Source organism: Coenobita brevimanus, chromosome 92 (assembly GCF_032717465.1).
Source record: "Coenobita brevimanus isolate Jiangsu-jjx chromosome 92, ASM3271746v2, whole genome shotgun sequence".
NCBI classification, from domain to species: domain Eukaryota; kingdom Metazoa; phylum Arthropoda; class Malacostraca; order Decapoda; family Coenobitidae; genus Coenobita; species Coenobita brevimanus.
The window spans coordinates 32,163,585-32,179,056 of NC_137045.1; the positions used below are offsets into that span (position 1 = coordinate 32,163,585).

Below are 15,472 nucleotides of genomic sequence, written 5' to 3' on the forward strand. Positions count from 1 at the left end.
TATGTAAAACTTGTCAGTCAATATTCTATTGCATATGACGGCAAGTACCGTACTTTGGTTCTGTGTCACAGCACAATATAGTATAGTACAAGATAAATATGAAAGTAAAGTTGAAGTTCTGCAATAACTCTATCAGTCTAGCAGAAACTGTAATACTATAGTTGCCATTTCAGCTTCCTAATATGATTACAGTATGTGAGTACAGTATGTTCACTGGGTTACACTTCAGTACGGAATATAGTATACACTACACTTAGCAGACAGTTTAAGGTTCATGCATTATTACCTCAGATTGTATTGGTTCCATTTTTTTTTTCCAGACTACAGTAAGGTCAGGTCAAAACTTGATATGGTTCGGTGTAGTGGAGGTGACAAGCAGGTAAAAATTTGATTTGATGAGGTTAAGTTTCACGGTAGTGTAGGTTAGCTATGTCACGATTTGGTTTGGTTAGGCTAGGTTTAGTGGTGGGCTAAATTACATGAATGATTATTTTAGTCAGTGTTATTTATATTTTAAACTTTATAAGATCTAAAACTCGTACATACACTTTTACCAGTCCTGTATAGCACCTGAGATACGGCTGGTGTATACTGTAATTCTGCCTTACTGGTTCAATCATAAATTTGGCCTCTCGGTGTGTTTTCTGGGTTCTGCAACTGTTTTTGACATTTTTGTTTCATTGACATTGAATCATCTTTTATTGAGGAATGGAAGAACAGTTTTAGAGAGTCACAGGTAGTCTAGAAAAAGTAAAATCTGCTAAAACGAAGTCCCTTTCAATAGAATGTAACAGTATTCTTGATCTTTCCATATCTGCTTTACAGGATATTGACTCAGGGTATAAGGGACCAGCAACTGAACAAAACATTAGGTGCAACTCAGCGATTTGAAAGAGTTCATAGCATTCCTCGATATGATGGAATGTCAGCTTCTGATCAGACATCGAGGATAGAGTAGCGGGTTTTCTCTGCGGTCTGCTGTATAACCATTCGGAATAGTACAAAGGCCAACACATAGAAAAACCTCCAAGAGAAATGTGTTACTTAATATTTACTTCTCTTCAAAAAGCTGAGGGTGAATACATAATCATGTAATGACATTTCACACAGTTGCCTTGCTACAGTCAAATTGTTAGGCAAATGAATATTTATGCAATCCTGGAGGACTTTCACATCCAAAACATCGTCCTCTAAAGTGACTGATTCAACCTGCAGTCTGCAAAGCAGTGTACTGTAGCAGAAAACCTATGAACATATCCGACAACTGTGCTAAAAATGAAAGCCATCCCCATAACACTCTACCATCATGCATTCTTGGCTGAATAATGTTTTCCCTGACATTTCATTTCAGTTTATAAGACCCAGGTTCCCTCTTAGCATTTTGTGACTCTGACAGGAGAATACTTTTTTTAAACCCTTATTGACAGGTTGGACAATATTACCACTTGCTTCAAGTTCACGAGAACATGCATTTGGTTCTTTACCCTTCTTCAGGTTTGCTAATGCCTTTTTGTTTTCTTACTTTCATCAACCTTTTCAGTTTACTTTCGAAATACCTCTGAAATGACAGATGCATCTAAGTGACATGAATCAGGAATTATGTCTGTTCAGCTTAATAGCTTCTCCAACCTTTATTTTCATTTCCGTTCACTAGAAAGAAACTACCGTACACTGTAAAGTTTCAGACTGGTGATTACATTTTCAGAACCAAACAAAGAACCATTTTTATTGAGTATTAAAATACATTTACGTTCTTGCCATGGTAGATGCTACATCGTCTTCTACGTTTCTTTAGAACCAAAACACGGTTGTCATGGTTACGTGACGACACATTTCGGCTCCCTGTAGCCCACGTTCGATTGCAGGGCCGATCATACTCTTTGGCAAAGGTTGTCTTCCCCTTGTCCCTCTTCACTCAGTACAGTATTGGGATCCTGGATATAACACGAAGAATAATTGTGGGTTGTATCTGAGGGAACATTAAGATTTTGCAGATAACGTTCGTGCAGGCGGCAGGCATTGGGGCTGTACTTGTATCTCCGGGGATCTCTTTACACTTTTCTCTTAGCGATTTATTCTATCACAACTAAGTATTTGTTTTAACTAGTGTTAACTATGTCGATACAAAACCTATATACCTCATTTGCCAGAGAAGATAGGCTGTGGGATGGAAATTAAATCCGTTTAGAAGTGCTCCAACCTTTTTACTAATATTTGGCCTAAAATTGCCATCTCTCCATATAGTGCCAAGTTGTAACAATAGGTTAGCTTTAAAATGTGCTATTAGTCACGAAGAGGTGCGGTGGAAAGGAAGCAGAGCCACAGTATTGTCTCATTCTTCCACTAACCTACGTGGAATAAGCCAGAACAAGACGAAAATCTAGGGCAAATTAAGGTGAAATTACCATAGGAAGTCTCGTATGCCAGTCAGAACAAGCAAGTGAAACAAGCAAACGAGAACATTTTCTGATGTGTAACTGCGTGATTGAACACCTTACAAAATACGTATAACGCAGATCATTAAAGCAAAAGTGGATCTACGTTCATCATAAGCTTATAAATAAAGTTGATTGTGTTGATAAGTGACATAAGAAAACTGCCACAAAATTGTTGGAAATAAGCTCCAAATTGAACATCAGACTTGGGTTATCGCGGGAGCTATCCATGGTACAGCGCGATTACACATATCGTCGTAAAGGTTACAGAAAACTAATGGATGGTACATAATTGGCATTCCTCAAAATTCGCCACCATACTGCTGAAAAAGGCACAAACAGCCAAACTGAGCAACATTACTGAGTTATCTCGGACACTAACCTGCAGCGGACCAACATAATTATATCGTTGAGAAGTTTGTTACAGAAAAGGAGTCTGTGGTAGTTAAGTTGCTTGTCTCAACGTTCGTCACTGTACAGTACTGATGAGAAAGTCAAAAGTGCCAAACCAAGCCTCAAACATGGGTTATATCAGAAATTATTAAAGCTTTAGTTGACATTCTAACGTTGACAGAAAGTTTATTTAACATTAATAAGCTTACTTATTCGACACGTTCTGTATTGCCTATAGCTTGATTAGTTTATCCTAGCTACGACCAGGCGATTTTGCGCAGCTTATGCGAACACCCATATAACGAAGCGGCTAATGAAAGCTAAAATCAAACCCTCCCTTCCAAAAATGTTTACTGAACTGCTTAACCAACTGGTTTTTGGTTGTTAGCTTTGCCATCTTTAGACGACTTTAGCCAGTTTTGGATAAAAGTTTCAGACTGGATGGGTTGGATATAGACTTAAAAAAAAAAAAAAAAAAAAACTCTAAGACCTGCTGTCCTAAGTTGACTGAAATCTCCAGGAATCAGCAAAAATAAATTAAAAAGTAAGGTACCCTCAATCAAGTACTTTAAATATACTGTATATCCATTACCTGTAAATCTATCTATCTGCTGCCAGACGATTTAATCCATTAGGGAGTGGCCCAAACTTCGCCTCCATGTATCCCTGCCCTTTGACATATCGCTCTCCTCTCTCCAGGCCACTGACTCCTCTTTCATATCTCTCTCTCCATTACATCCCTCCACCTCATCCTTAATCTCGCCCTGCTCCTCTTCCCCTCCACCTCCGTCACATACAGCCTCTCATTCTGCATCCTCTCCACATGGCTAAACCATCTCTAAATGTTTCTCCTATAACTTTCAGTCACATCAGGGGATAACAAGAATACAATAGCAGAAGAGGTACGGGTGGGTGGAGCCATTCCTAAGACTAACTATTGTTTCTCCCAACGCAGATGATGGATGGAAGGAGCCAGGGTGCTGTAAGGTCCATGTTGGTGGCGGCTCTGTCCTGCCTCTTCCTCGTCTCACTACCCTCATTACACAACATCCTGCACACTCACACACTTACCGCTGATGTTAAGGTTAGTTACGTCTTCATATCATTATGTATATATATAGTCCAGAGGTTCTTAAACTTTTCCGTTTTCTTCTCCCCCAGGTTGCATCTTCATTAGAAGAAACAAATAAAAACATCGCTGTTATGGTGTTGATGTATATGACATTATAACGAGTGATTGAAAATAAAGATGCGATGCAAGGACATTAAAAAATACAATGGTACGGTTGCAACTGCAGTTATGTTGCCAGGTGGGGTATCAGTTGTTGAGACAGATAATGGGGTGCAAAAGCTGTCAGTCTCCATGCGAGAACGATCATGCTTTCTTGAATTTGCTACTGAATAGGAACAAAGGAAGAGGTAAGGAAGGAAAGAAAGAAAGAAAGAAACAGAAAAGATCTTAGAGAAAAATAGCCGAGACTGAAAGAAACATCCAGGAAGCCATACTGCTGGTAGCAGAGTAGAGACCCATTCTAACACCGAGCTACGTCAAACTCTTCACTTAAATGTTTACGGCAAATGTTTGTGCAAGAGGGTCGACAAATAAGTAAATAAATAAATACATAAATAATAGGTACTGCCACTAGAAAACACTTATAAAACTCTATCAACATTAACTTCAGATACCCCAAGGCCCCGCCGGAAGTGCATCATGCCCCGGCCCTAAGAGGCTATGGCACCCAGTTTGGGAACCAATGTTAGAGTCTGTTTGTTTTCACCCGCAAGTGATCCCAAATCCCTTTGAGCTCAGTTGATGGTCAAGTGCAGTCATGTGGGAGAAAATTTAGCTAGTGACCCTGTAGAAGCATTATTACCAAATAAGTAAAGTTCATATGGAAATTCATGTACGAGTAAACATGGCTTATTTCCCGCAGATGCTAACAGACTCTCTCTCTCTCTCTCTCTCTCTCTCTCTCTCTCTCATTTTTTGTAACTCACAATATCTTTCACTGTAAATTAAACCAGTATAGTAATTCTTTCTTTTCCTGCATTACCAGGATCCCAGCCTACATGATGAGAAAAGTGAGGAGGAGGGTCGGGTGAAGCCTTCAGGAGAGGACTACTTCGGGCTGGCGGGAGAACAGATCCTCACAGAGATGAAGGCGGAGAACATAGAGAAGAATCTGAGGTGGGCTGAGCAGACAGAATGAATGGAAGGGAACGTGTGGCCAAAGATCACGGTACAGACCTCGAAATCACAGTAATGCTGGCTGAAATACAAGTTCTTTTTATCGCCCGCCAAGTGATAATTTTTTTGCCTGTTTCTGTGTGTGTGTGTGTGTGTGTGTGTGTGTGTGTGTGTGTGTGTGTGTGTGTGTGTGTGTGTGTGTGTGTGTTTCATTATATCTCATGAACGGCTTGACCTATCAACCTGAAACCTTGAGGGTATCAAGATATGGCCAAAATCTTGGCTGTGTTCGAAAATGGACACTCGGGGTCAGGGTCAAGGTCACCAACATGGCTGCCAAAGCTCAACTTGTTTTTATCGCCTGCCTTTAGCACCATTATATCTCACGAATGGCTTGAGCTATCAACATGAAACCTTCAGGGTATCAAGATATGACCTAAATCTTGGACCTGGCCAACAACATATTCTTGTGGTTGATTAGCATTCGGCTCCCGAATGCTTTTCTTTCATTTTAATGGTATGAAGAACGAACCAATGGCCGAAATCCGGCAAAGAGTTTCCCTCTAGAAGGGAGAGAGAGAGAGAGAGAGAGAGAGAGAGAGAAATTATCATACTGTACTTCCGAGATGCCTGGGTAAATTGCATCCAGAAGACTGAAGGACATAGGCATGAAGGACATAGGCATGGAGATATACAGACTCAGGAGGGCAAGGTGGCTAATATTTTATTGCTAGCTTCATTACTCTGCCAAAACCCCAACGATGTGCTCCTTACTGTTGCCAATCCACCATTCTGTATGAGCTTCCCCAGACTTTATGCCTTTACAAGGCTCAGCTATATTGTTTTTGTCCGCCTCCGTGTGTGTGTGTGTGTGTGTGTGTGTGTGTGTGTGTGTGTGTGTGTGTGTGTGTGTGTTCCCATTACATCTCAAGAATGGCTTTACCTATCAACATGAAACCATCAAGTTATCAGGAAATGACCAAAATTTTGGTAGATTTCGAAAATGGGCACTCAGGTCAACGTCACCAAAATGACTGCCAAAGGTCAACCGGTTTGGATCGCCCGCCTTTAGCACCATTATATCTCATGAGAGGCTTGAGCTATCAGCATGAAACCTTCAGGGTATGAAGATATGGCCAAAATCTTGGACTTGGCCGACAGCATATTCTGGTGGGAGATTAGCATTCGGCTCCCGAATACTTTTCTTTCATTAAGAGTGAAAGAGGAACGGGGCAGGGCTAATATTTACGACTTTCGTCTGTTATACCCATGTTGATAGCAGGGTGTATTTTTTTCTCAGTCTCGCTGTTGAACAGTCTCTGTAAAGTGGTATATAGACTAACTCTGATGCTTTTGACTATTCAGTAAATGATTCTCTAAAGCGTGACAGTTCAATACACCTTGATTCTTTCAGATATAATAGCGCGACAGTCAGCACTAAAACTGATGGCATTATAAATGAGTGGAATGGTGATCCAGTAACTTAGTCGACTGGCTCCCCATGAAAATGAGAACTACTGAGACTCAGGGAATGGGATGAGTAGTCTGTTCCCAGAGGTAAATACTTAAGATGAAAAGTGAAAGAAGTAATTATGCTACAGATCTAAAAATGTGTGTGTGTGTGTGTGTGTGTGTGTGTGTGTGTGTGTGTGTGTGTGTGAGAGTTAGGCTTGTAAGGTGGCACTAATAAATTTTAAATTCTTGACTGATATGTGAATGGATGTATAGGTCATTTCGCTGGGCATTGCGTTTGTGATTCAGTTTTTGTATTATCCTGAACTAGTTTCTTGTCCAGTAAGTTTCAAACCATATTAATAAATTACGGAGGATCACAGATTTTACCTTCAGTTTCATCAGAATTATCATCGCCTTGATCATGGTCCTCACTGACATTATCATTCTCCTTCCCCGTGATGAATGGGGTGAATAGGATCCCAAGCCAGGAAGGAGAAAGTTAACGAGCAGTAGAATTATTAGGAGACTGCCCAGAAAAATGTGCGGTATGTCTGTTAATTACCCATTCTAGCCTTCATAATTCTTTTATAATAAGAGATATCAATAATTTATTTAAATTGGAGGATTTTTCTTTTCTTTTCTGTCCCTTTTCCATACCTTAGTGTTATAATAAAGTTGGTACAGCTCTACATAGTTATCGAAGCATTTTTTTCTAGACTAGCATAATATTCTGGTGTTAATATCTTGTTACAGTTCAGCATCCAAGACACTGAGCAAGCAATGTTATACCAAATTAAGTGAACAAAATATAATGAAGTAAGACGGCAGTCAGGATGGAGAGCAGGTGATCTGTAGCTATATGGATTCAGATTTTTTTTTTTTTTTTTTTTAAGAAGACGAACAGAGGATGGAAAAACCAATGAATACAGAAAAATCCATACAGCAATTCCAGGTGTCCTCCATTCATAAAACATCTGTAACAGTTGGACTTTAACTGCTATGGGCTGAATTTTGGGAGAAACCATTCTGGGGAAGCGAGTTCCAAAGAGATGCAGTTTGGGGAGTAAAAGAATTTTGGTAGGCAGAAGTTCTGTAATATGGCACTGTGACAGTCCAGTCATGAGCGCTACCAGATACCCATATAGCACTGGGGAAGGCGTGGAGAGGTGGCACAATGGATGCAGTTTCGTCTGACCATTTGCCGTGAAAGTATTTGTAAAAAAATGCAAGGGAGGCAACATTTCTTCTTACTTGTAGGGTAGGTAGTTCATTTGTAATAGCAGGGTTAATAATAATTCTAACAGCTTTGTTCTGAATTTTTTGCAGTTCTTTTAGTGTAACCTTTGCATATCCACTCCACAAGTATGAGCAATATTCCATCTAAAAACGCACATAACTCTTGTAAATTATAACTAACTGCTCGTCAGTGAAGAAGTTGTGGACTCTGTACAATAATCAAGTTTCTTTGAAGCGGTTTTAGCAAGTGATTTAACATGAGTGGCCCAACTGAGGGCACTGTTAAATGAAACACCGAGAATTTCAATACTTTTAGAGTTATCACCGCAAGTAATATAGGAATCAGGCAATATATGTCTTGAATTTGGTTCTCTCTTGTATTTTATTTTTCTCTTGGAAGGAACAACAATTGCGGGCTCGCGGCCTTTGGTTCCTTCTTCCTCGCATAAAAAAAAATATTAGTATACTGTATATATTTGGTTTTCCTAGCGTTTAATGAGACAATGTCATTTTGTCCCCATTCACTGATTATAAGTCTTGATTTGTAGAGATTTCGGTTTTGAGTTGTGAGTTAGAGATATCAAACTATGTGAATGGGTATTTAACCCTCACATGTCAAGCATTCGTCACCTCACTAGAGGCAATTTTTCGGAAACCGCTGAAAATCGCTAGTTTTCAAACTTTAATATATCAGAAAGTATAACACTTAGGGAAACGAATTAATAACCATTTTACTCATCAATTCTTCCTCTTGTGAATGAAAATATCCCCAGGCCTCTAAGTCGTTGTGTTAATGAGTAATTACCTGAGGAAGATAACTCATTTTCGCCGCGGGAGCGACTTGGGAGCAGGACGTGTTCGTGCGTCTGTCCACGGTGTCAACTGTGGCTTTGCTTTCAACGTGATAACTTATTTCACTACCAGATAAACTAGACACTGATGCATCCTCCAAGGTGTGCCTTATGGCCTCATCACTGAGCCCTTTTCTAGTATTCTTGGAAAGAGGCTTGGCAGGGGAGGATGATGCAAGGGTCCACGTAAGGCGGGAACAGAACCGGATGAGAGATGTAAGAAAACATCGTCCTACACAAAGACAACAGAGTTATGCTTGCCTCGGGTGCTGGGAGGCTATCCCCATCCTTTGGTGACGAGATCGAGTGGCGGCCACTTCAAACTGAGGTGTGAAAACACTTGCAGTTATTGCCATCACCGGGCACCCCCAATCCACCAACCATCATCTGGCACTTAGGGGTTAGGTGTGAAGGAACGGTGAAGTGTTGAGTCGTCTGCATATGAATGAATGGGATTATGCGTGACAGAAGAGTTTAATATGAATTAGGAATAGGGTTGGAGCCAGAACTAATCCTTGCAGCACACCGGCATTAATCGAGTGGAAATTGGAATATACATCATCTACTTTTATCTTTCTGTCGCTGAGATATGAGGAAATCAAAGGAAAAAAAATGAAAGGCCATAGCAAGCGAGTTTGGATAGTAGGGAACAGTGCTACACTCTGTCAAAAGCTTTAGAAATATCAAGAGCTATTGCATAGATTTCTCCACGTTGGTCAGCTGACTGGTGGATGGTATGAGGCAGGAGATTGAGTACATCAACAGAGGATCTTTCGTGGCAAAAACTGTACTGTCTCTCACTAATATTATGTTGTTGGAGTTAAGATGTTGAACAATGTGCTTATTAATTACAATCTCGAATACTTTACCAAGAGAAGGTGTGATAGCCATTGGTCCGTAATCAGAGGGGTCAGAGGTACTTCCTTTGTTCGGATTTGGGTGAATATTAGCTTCTTTCCAAGAATTAGGGAAGAAAGAAATACGTATGCATAGTCTGAGTAATTTAGTTAGAACAGGAGCAAGTTCTGGGAAACACTTTCAGAACAGTTGGGGGAACTCCATCTTGCCCTGGAGCTTTGTTGGTTGGTAAATTGTCTAGGATGAGATTACATATGTAATCTCTATCTTAAGTGGAGCAATTTCTGGAGAGTCAAGTTCTAGTACAGGGACGTTCTGGCTGACTTCCTCTATGGTAGAATTTCTGGCAAATGTATTGGCAAAGATGTTTACTTTTCCACGCAAATCATTTATAGTGTTACTATCTGCAGATTTTAGTGGGGGAATGGGTGAGGACATGTTAAAGTTATAATTGAAAGAATTTAGAGTTGACCAGAATATTCTGATGTCAATAGATTTATTTAATAGTTACATGGTTGATTGTTAAGAAAGTCTGACTGAGCTAGATTTATTATTGCTGTCAAATAGTTTCTGGCAATTTTAAATTGACTGAAGGATACAGATGTTTATTACTTCAAGTAAAACTTATATGCTAAAGACTTTTGGGTCGTTGCTCTAGCATAATTGCTGTCAAACCATTTTGGGAAGTCCGATCTTTTAGTAAACTGATGACTACAGTAAGTATGAATAATCCACACCTGCTTATATTAAGTCATTAATTTGGGACTGGGTAGATTTGATGTCACTGGAGAAGAAAGACTGCCATGGAACATCAGCAAGATGATTTCTAAATCCATCCCAGTCTGCCATATTGAAGTGCAATCTGGTCACCCTGACAAGTTCAGAACAGGGAGGTTTGGGGCAACTGACGAATGAGGCTTTGATGAAACTGTGGCCTGAGGATCCATGTGGTGACAGTATTTCTTCTATCCTGTATTGATAGGGTTATTTGTCAGGAATAGGTCCAAGAGGTCGGTGTTTTGGTCAGGATTGTCTGGTATTCTGGTTGGTTGTTTTACCAATTGTGTGAGAACGATTCTGCATACAGCTTGCCTTCTAGACCAGTGTCGTCAGTCCTGGCAGAACACAATAACCATTCTATATCACGAAAGTTAAAATCACCCAAAACGGTAATATCAGTGTTAAGGGTGAGGTTAAGGTTGGTCAGCTGTGTGGATATGGAATCAAATAATCTGGGCTCCAAAGGAGCACTGGGGGAGCGATAAACTAAACAGATATATTATGTAATGCTTTGATATTTTAGTTAATATAATGAATAATCAAAGTTAGCTGAAGTGGAGTTCAAAATCGTGTCAACTGGAATTTCAGATATGATATAACAACAGGTGCCACCTTTGTTATGGAAGTTTGTGAGATGGTAACCAGGAAAACAAAATGGGGATATGTTCGTAGAGGTAGAGATTTGAGTTTCTTTGAAGAACAGAGCTAGAAGGGATATAGACTGGAAGAAAAAGTGAACGGAATTCTGAATGGTACTAAGACCACAGATATTATAGTTTTGGTGCACAAGTCTGAAGGTTTCGTTACCGTGCCCTGGCAATCTACCAGTCAACAGTGTGTCCGATTTCGTGTATGATACTCATAGGAAAGAAATGTCAGTATTATCTGAATGGCAATTTATGCAGGCAGTAATGAAGAATACCGTCAATTATAGTCGCTTTTGAGTTTCAGCGTAAATACTGTCACAGACAGATGTTTTGTTAATTTATAAGATTGTTGATTACAATTTATAAAGGGCTTGAACATTGCCCTCCGCCGACTAAAGTTGTGCACCCAGCTGATTCACTATATGTTCATTACTATGTACGTTGCATTCTGACATACCATCATACATAGGTTACCTTATACCCTTATTAACTGGATTATTATCCATAAAATATGTGACCTTGCAGTATTGTTGGATATTGCTGGGTGCACTACCTCTCTCTCTCTCTCTCTCTCTCTCTCTGGAGTGTTAGAGCTACATTTTAGATTTTAAAAAATAGTTGTTTGCTCCGGTATTTATTCTCTGAAACTTAAAACCGAGTTAATTAACCATATTCTTCATTACTACCTGCATATTTGGCCATTCAATTAATACTGACAACTGTTTCTTATGCGGATCATATTATACACGAAATCAAACACACTGTTGACCGTAGGTTGCCAGGGCACGATAATGAAACCTTCAGACTCGTGCACCGTGACTATAGTGAAATATAAGGCGGAACCCGCTCTTCTTCGCTGACTAGTATGAACAGCGTTTGCAACAACTGCTGACAGCACAGTCGCTTGATCGCGACCAGTAGGACCCTGTGCTGCCAGCCGTACCCTGCCTGTGGTGGCAATCCGAGATACTACCGAAATTGCTAATAATAATGCAGCAGCCATTGCTAAGGGGGGACGGGAAAGAGAAGGTGTGTTATCTAGTGTGCGTGTAGTTTGGTGTAGACAGTTGAAGGTATAGGTATTATGAGAGTATGCTGGCCTACTCTATGAATTAATGATAACACTGAAAATGTTCACCAAAGGGAGATGGCCAGGAACAGGCCCTGAGGGCCGATGAAATGGGAGCTCCAGTTCTCCTTGTCACCAGCTTGCCATCCTCCTCGGGAGTACAGCCCTGTACAACTTGTGCTACAGTCTACCGTAGAAGCAACTGAAGGACACCAAGGGTATAGTCCAGTCATTTAACCTTCAGTGTTCTTGAGCGCTATAGCCTAGCCTCGGACTCCATACCCTCACAGGGGTCAAATGTTACTATATTCTAATAGTTTCAAGGTGATGATGATCATGATGAAGTAGCTAACGTTGAATGACGAGACTCCTAATTTTTGTTATATTAAAATTTTTGTAGGGTAACGATGATGATGATGATGATGTTGTTGATGTACAAGATTATGAATGTCTCTTCTATATTGCTAACAAAAAAATAATAATAATAATAATAATAATAATAATAATAATATCCTCCTTACCGGCCCTCCGTGTAGATACCTGACGAGTAAAGGTCACATGGCTGGCTCGCAGCAGGACCTGGAGCAGGCAGAGTATCTGAGGGAGGCGTGGCAGCAGGCTGGGCTGGACCAGGCCTTTCTGCAGCCTTACCACGTACAGCTTTCACATCCCGATATCAACAAGCCCAATAAGGTCAGCAACAAGGAGACTTTGTACTATCCGTTTCTAGTTAATTTGCTTAGCAATATATACAGGGTGAGTCAAAAGTAGCGCCCAGATTATAGGAGGTCATGTTGTTTGAACATTGCAAGTAAAACAGCTTAGCACAGTTCCTTAATAATTTTCCCTCGAATAAATGGTTAGATAAACATGACTTTCATATACTTTCTTGTACACTGTAATACAAATGGTACACAAACAATGAACTGACAGCCGTAAAAACAGATATCGGGCGCTACTTTTGACTCACCGTGTATATATATATATATATGTATATATATATATATATATATATATATATATATATATATATATATATATATATATATATATCCGACTCTGTCGGATATGATTACAAAACGTGGTATATATATATATATATATATATATATATATATATATATCCGACTGTCGGATATATATATATATATATATATATATATATATATATATATATATATATATATATATATATATATCCGACTCTGTCGGATATGATTATGTGAATCTACAGAACGTGGTGAATGTTTTTGGCATATCCAATAGAGCCAGGATTCCGGGGGCTTGAATGATGAGTGAATGGAAGCGTGGCACATTGGATTGGGCAAATCTGGGCTGCCTGGACAGTGTTACTCCTCATACTGCCATAAGGTGGGAAAGAAGGTCCTGATTATGATGATGATGATAAATATATACATAGACATACCCGGTATATATATATATATATATATATATATATATATATATATATATATATAGATATATATATATATATATATACCGTAGACAGACAGACAGACAGAGATGGATCAGACTAAAGATGTATGTTATAAAGGAAAAAGTCTGAAACAGGTCTGAAGTCAAATGACACTAGTAAAGCAACAAACAATATCACTTAAAGACAAAATCGGTGATGTCATTAAATGCAGAGATAAGATGTTGAAGAGAGTTGAAGAATTTTACAAAGAACTGTATGTATCAAAGACAGTAGTACTAACAGCTAGGTTTTCTGTTGACAAAAGTGAAATACCTGAGACAACAACAGACGAGGTAAATATATATATATATATATATATATATATATATATATATATATATATATATATATATATATATATATATATATATATATATATATATATATATATATATATATATATATATATATATATATATACCCAATTCCAAAGAAAGGAAGTTCCCCTCACCCCTCTGATTACAGACCAATAGCTGTCACATCTTGTCTTGGTAAGGTATTTGAAACTTTAATTAATAAGCATACTGTTAAACATCTTGAATCCAAAAACTTAATTAGTGATAGACAATACGGTTTTCGCCACGAATGATCCACCATTGACATACTTAATCTCCTAACTCATACCATCCATCAGTCAATTGACCTACATGGAGAAACTCATGCAGCAGCCCTTGATATATCTAAAGTTTTTGACAGAGTATGGCACCGTTCCCTGCTGTCCAAACTCTCTTGCTGTGGACTAACGTCTTTTGTTCCTTTGATCTCCTCATACCTCAGTGACAGAAAAATAAAAGTAGATGAAGTATATTCCAATTTCCACTCAGTTAACGCCGGCGTGCCGCAGGGATCGGTTCTGGCGCCAACCCTGTTCCTGGTTCATATTAATGATCTCTTATCTGTCACCCACAATCCCATTCACTCATATGCAGATGACTCAAAACTACATAGTTCATTCACACTCAGACACCTATTTACAAAGTCTAATATCTCTACCTCTCAACTCAGTACAGCCATCTCCATAAGTCAAGACCTATCTACAATCAGTGAATGGGGACAAAACAACCTTGTCTCATTTAATACTAGTAAAACTAAATATACACAGTACAATTTACTAATAGACAGATATTGCCAGATTCGTATATTACCTTCAGTGCTACTAATATTCCCATCTCCAAAAGTTTTGAAATTCTCGGCGTCTCACTTAAGAATGCCCTCAGCTGGACCTCTCACGTTAGATCACTTGCTAAAACCGCCTAAAAAAAAAAAAAATGGATTATTGTACAAAGTCCGTAACTTCTTCACTGATGAGCAGTTAGCTATAATATATAAGAATCATGTGCGCTCTCAGCTTGAATATTGCTCACCCTTGTGGAATGGATGTGGAGAGTTTGCATTAAAACAACTAGACAAAATTCAGAACAAAACTGTTAGAATCATTAACAACCCTGCCATTACAAATAAACTACCTCCCCTGCAAGTAAGAAGGAATGTTGCCCCTCTTGCATTATTTTACAGATATTTTCATGGCAAATGCTCAGACGAAGTTGCGTCCATGGTGCCACCTCTCCATGCCTTCCCTCGTGCTACAAGGGCATCTGGTAGCGCTCATGACTGGAATGTCACTCAGCCATATTGCAGAACTTCTGCCTATCAGAATTCTTTCATTCCCCAAACTGCATCTTTGGAACTCGCTTCCTCAGAGTTGTTTCCCTCGAAACTTCAACCTACAGCTGTTTAAGTCTAACTGTTACAGATATTTTATGAACAAAGGACACCAGTAATCTGGTGTATGGATTATTTTTTTCTATTCATTTGTTTTTCCTTCCTCTGTTCTGTTAAATCTATCTATCTATCTATCTATATTATATATATATATATATATATATATATATATATATATATATATATATATATATATGAAAAGAGGGAAAGCCCCAGGAGAAGATGGAACAGTAGTGTATTTACTGTTGGGTGCAGGAATAGAAGTACAAAGCAGTCTCACCCACTTGTCTACTCAAAATTTTACAAAGAAGAATATTCCCAAAACATGGTGCAATGCAGTTGTTATTTTACTTTATAAAAA

The 15,472-nt window shown here is 39.0% G+C and overlaps 1 protein-coding gene across 1 annotated transcript in view; it reads left to right on the forward strand.

The window, feature by feature from the left end:
- The first annotated feature begins 3,783 nt into the window (after positions 1–3,783).
- Positions 3,784–15,472, forward strand: part of LOC145412186 (glutamate carboxypeptidase 2-like) — a 63,059-nt gene continuing 51,370 nt past the window's right edge. Inside the window, exons 1-3 of the mRNA XM_080282114.1 lie at positions 3,784–3,912; positions 4,886–5,016; positions 12,449–12,605. Of these exons, the coding sequence (XP_080138240.1) occupies positions 3,784–3,912; positions 4,886–5,016; positions 12,449–12,605 (417 nt within the window). The remainder of the gene's footprint in view (positions 3,913–4,885; positions 5,017–12,448; positions 12,606–15,472) is intronic.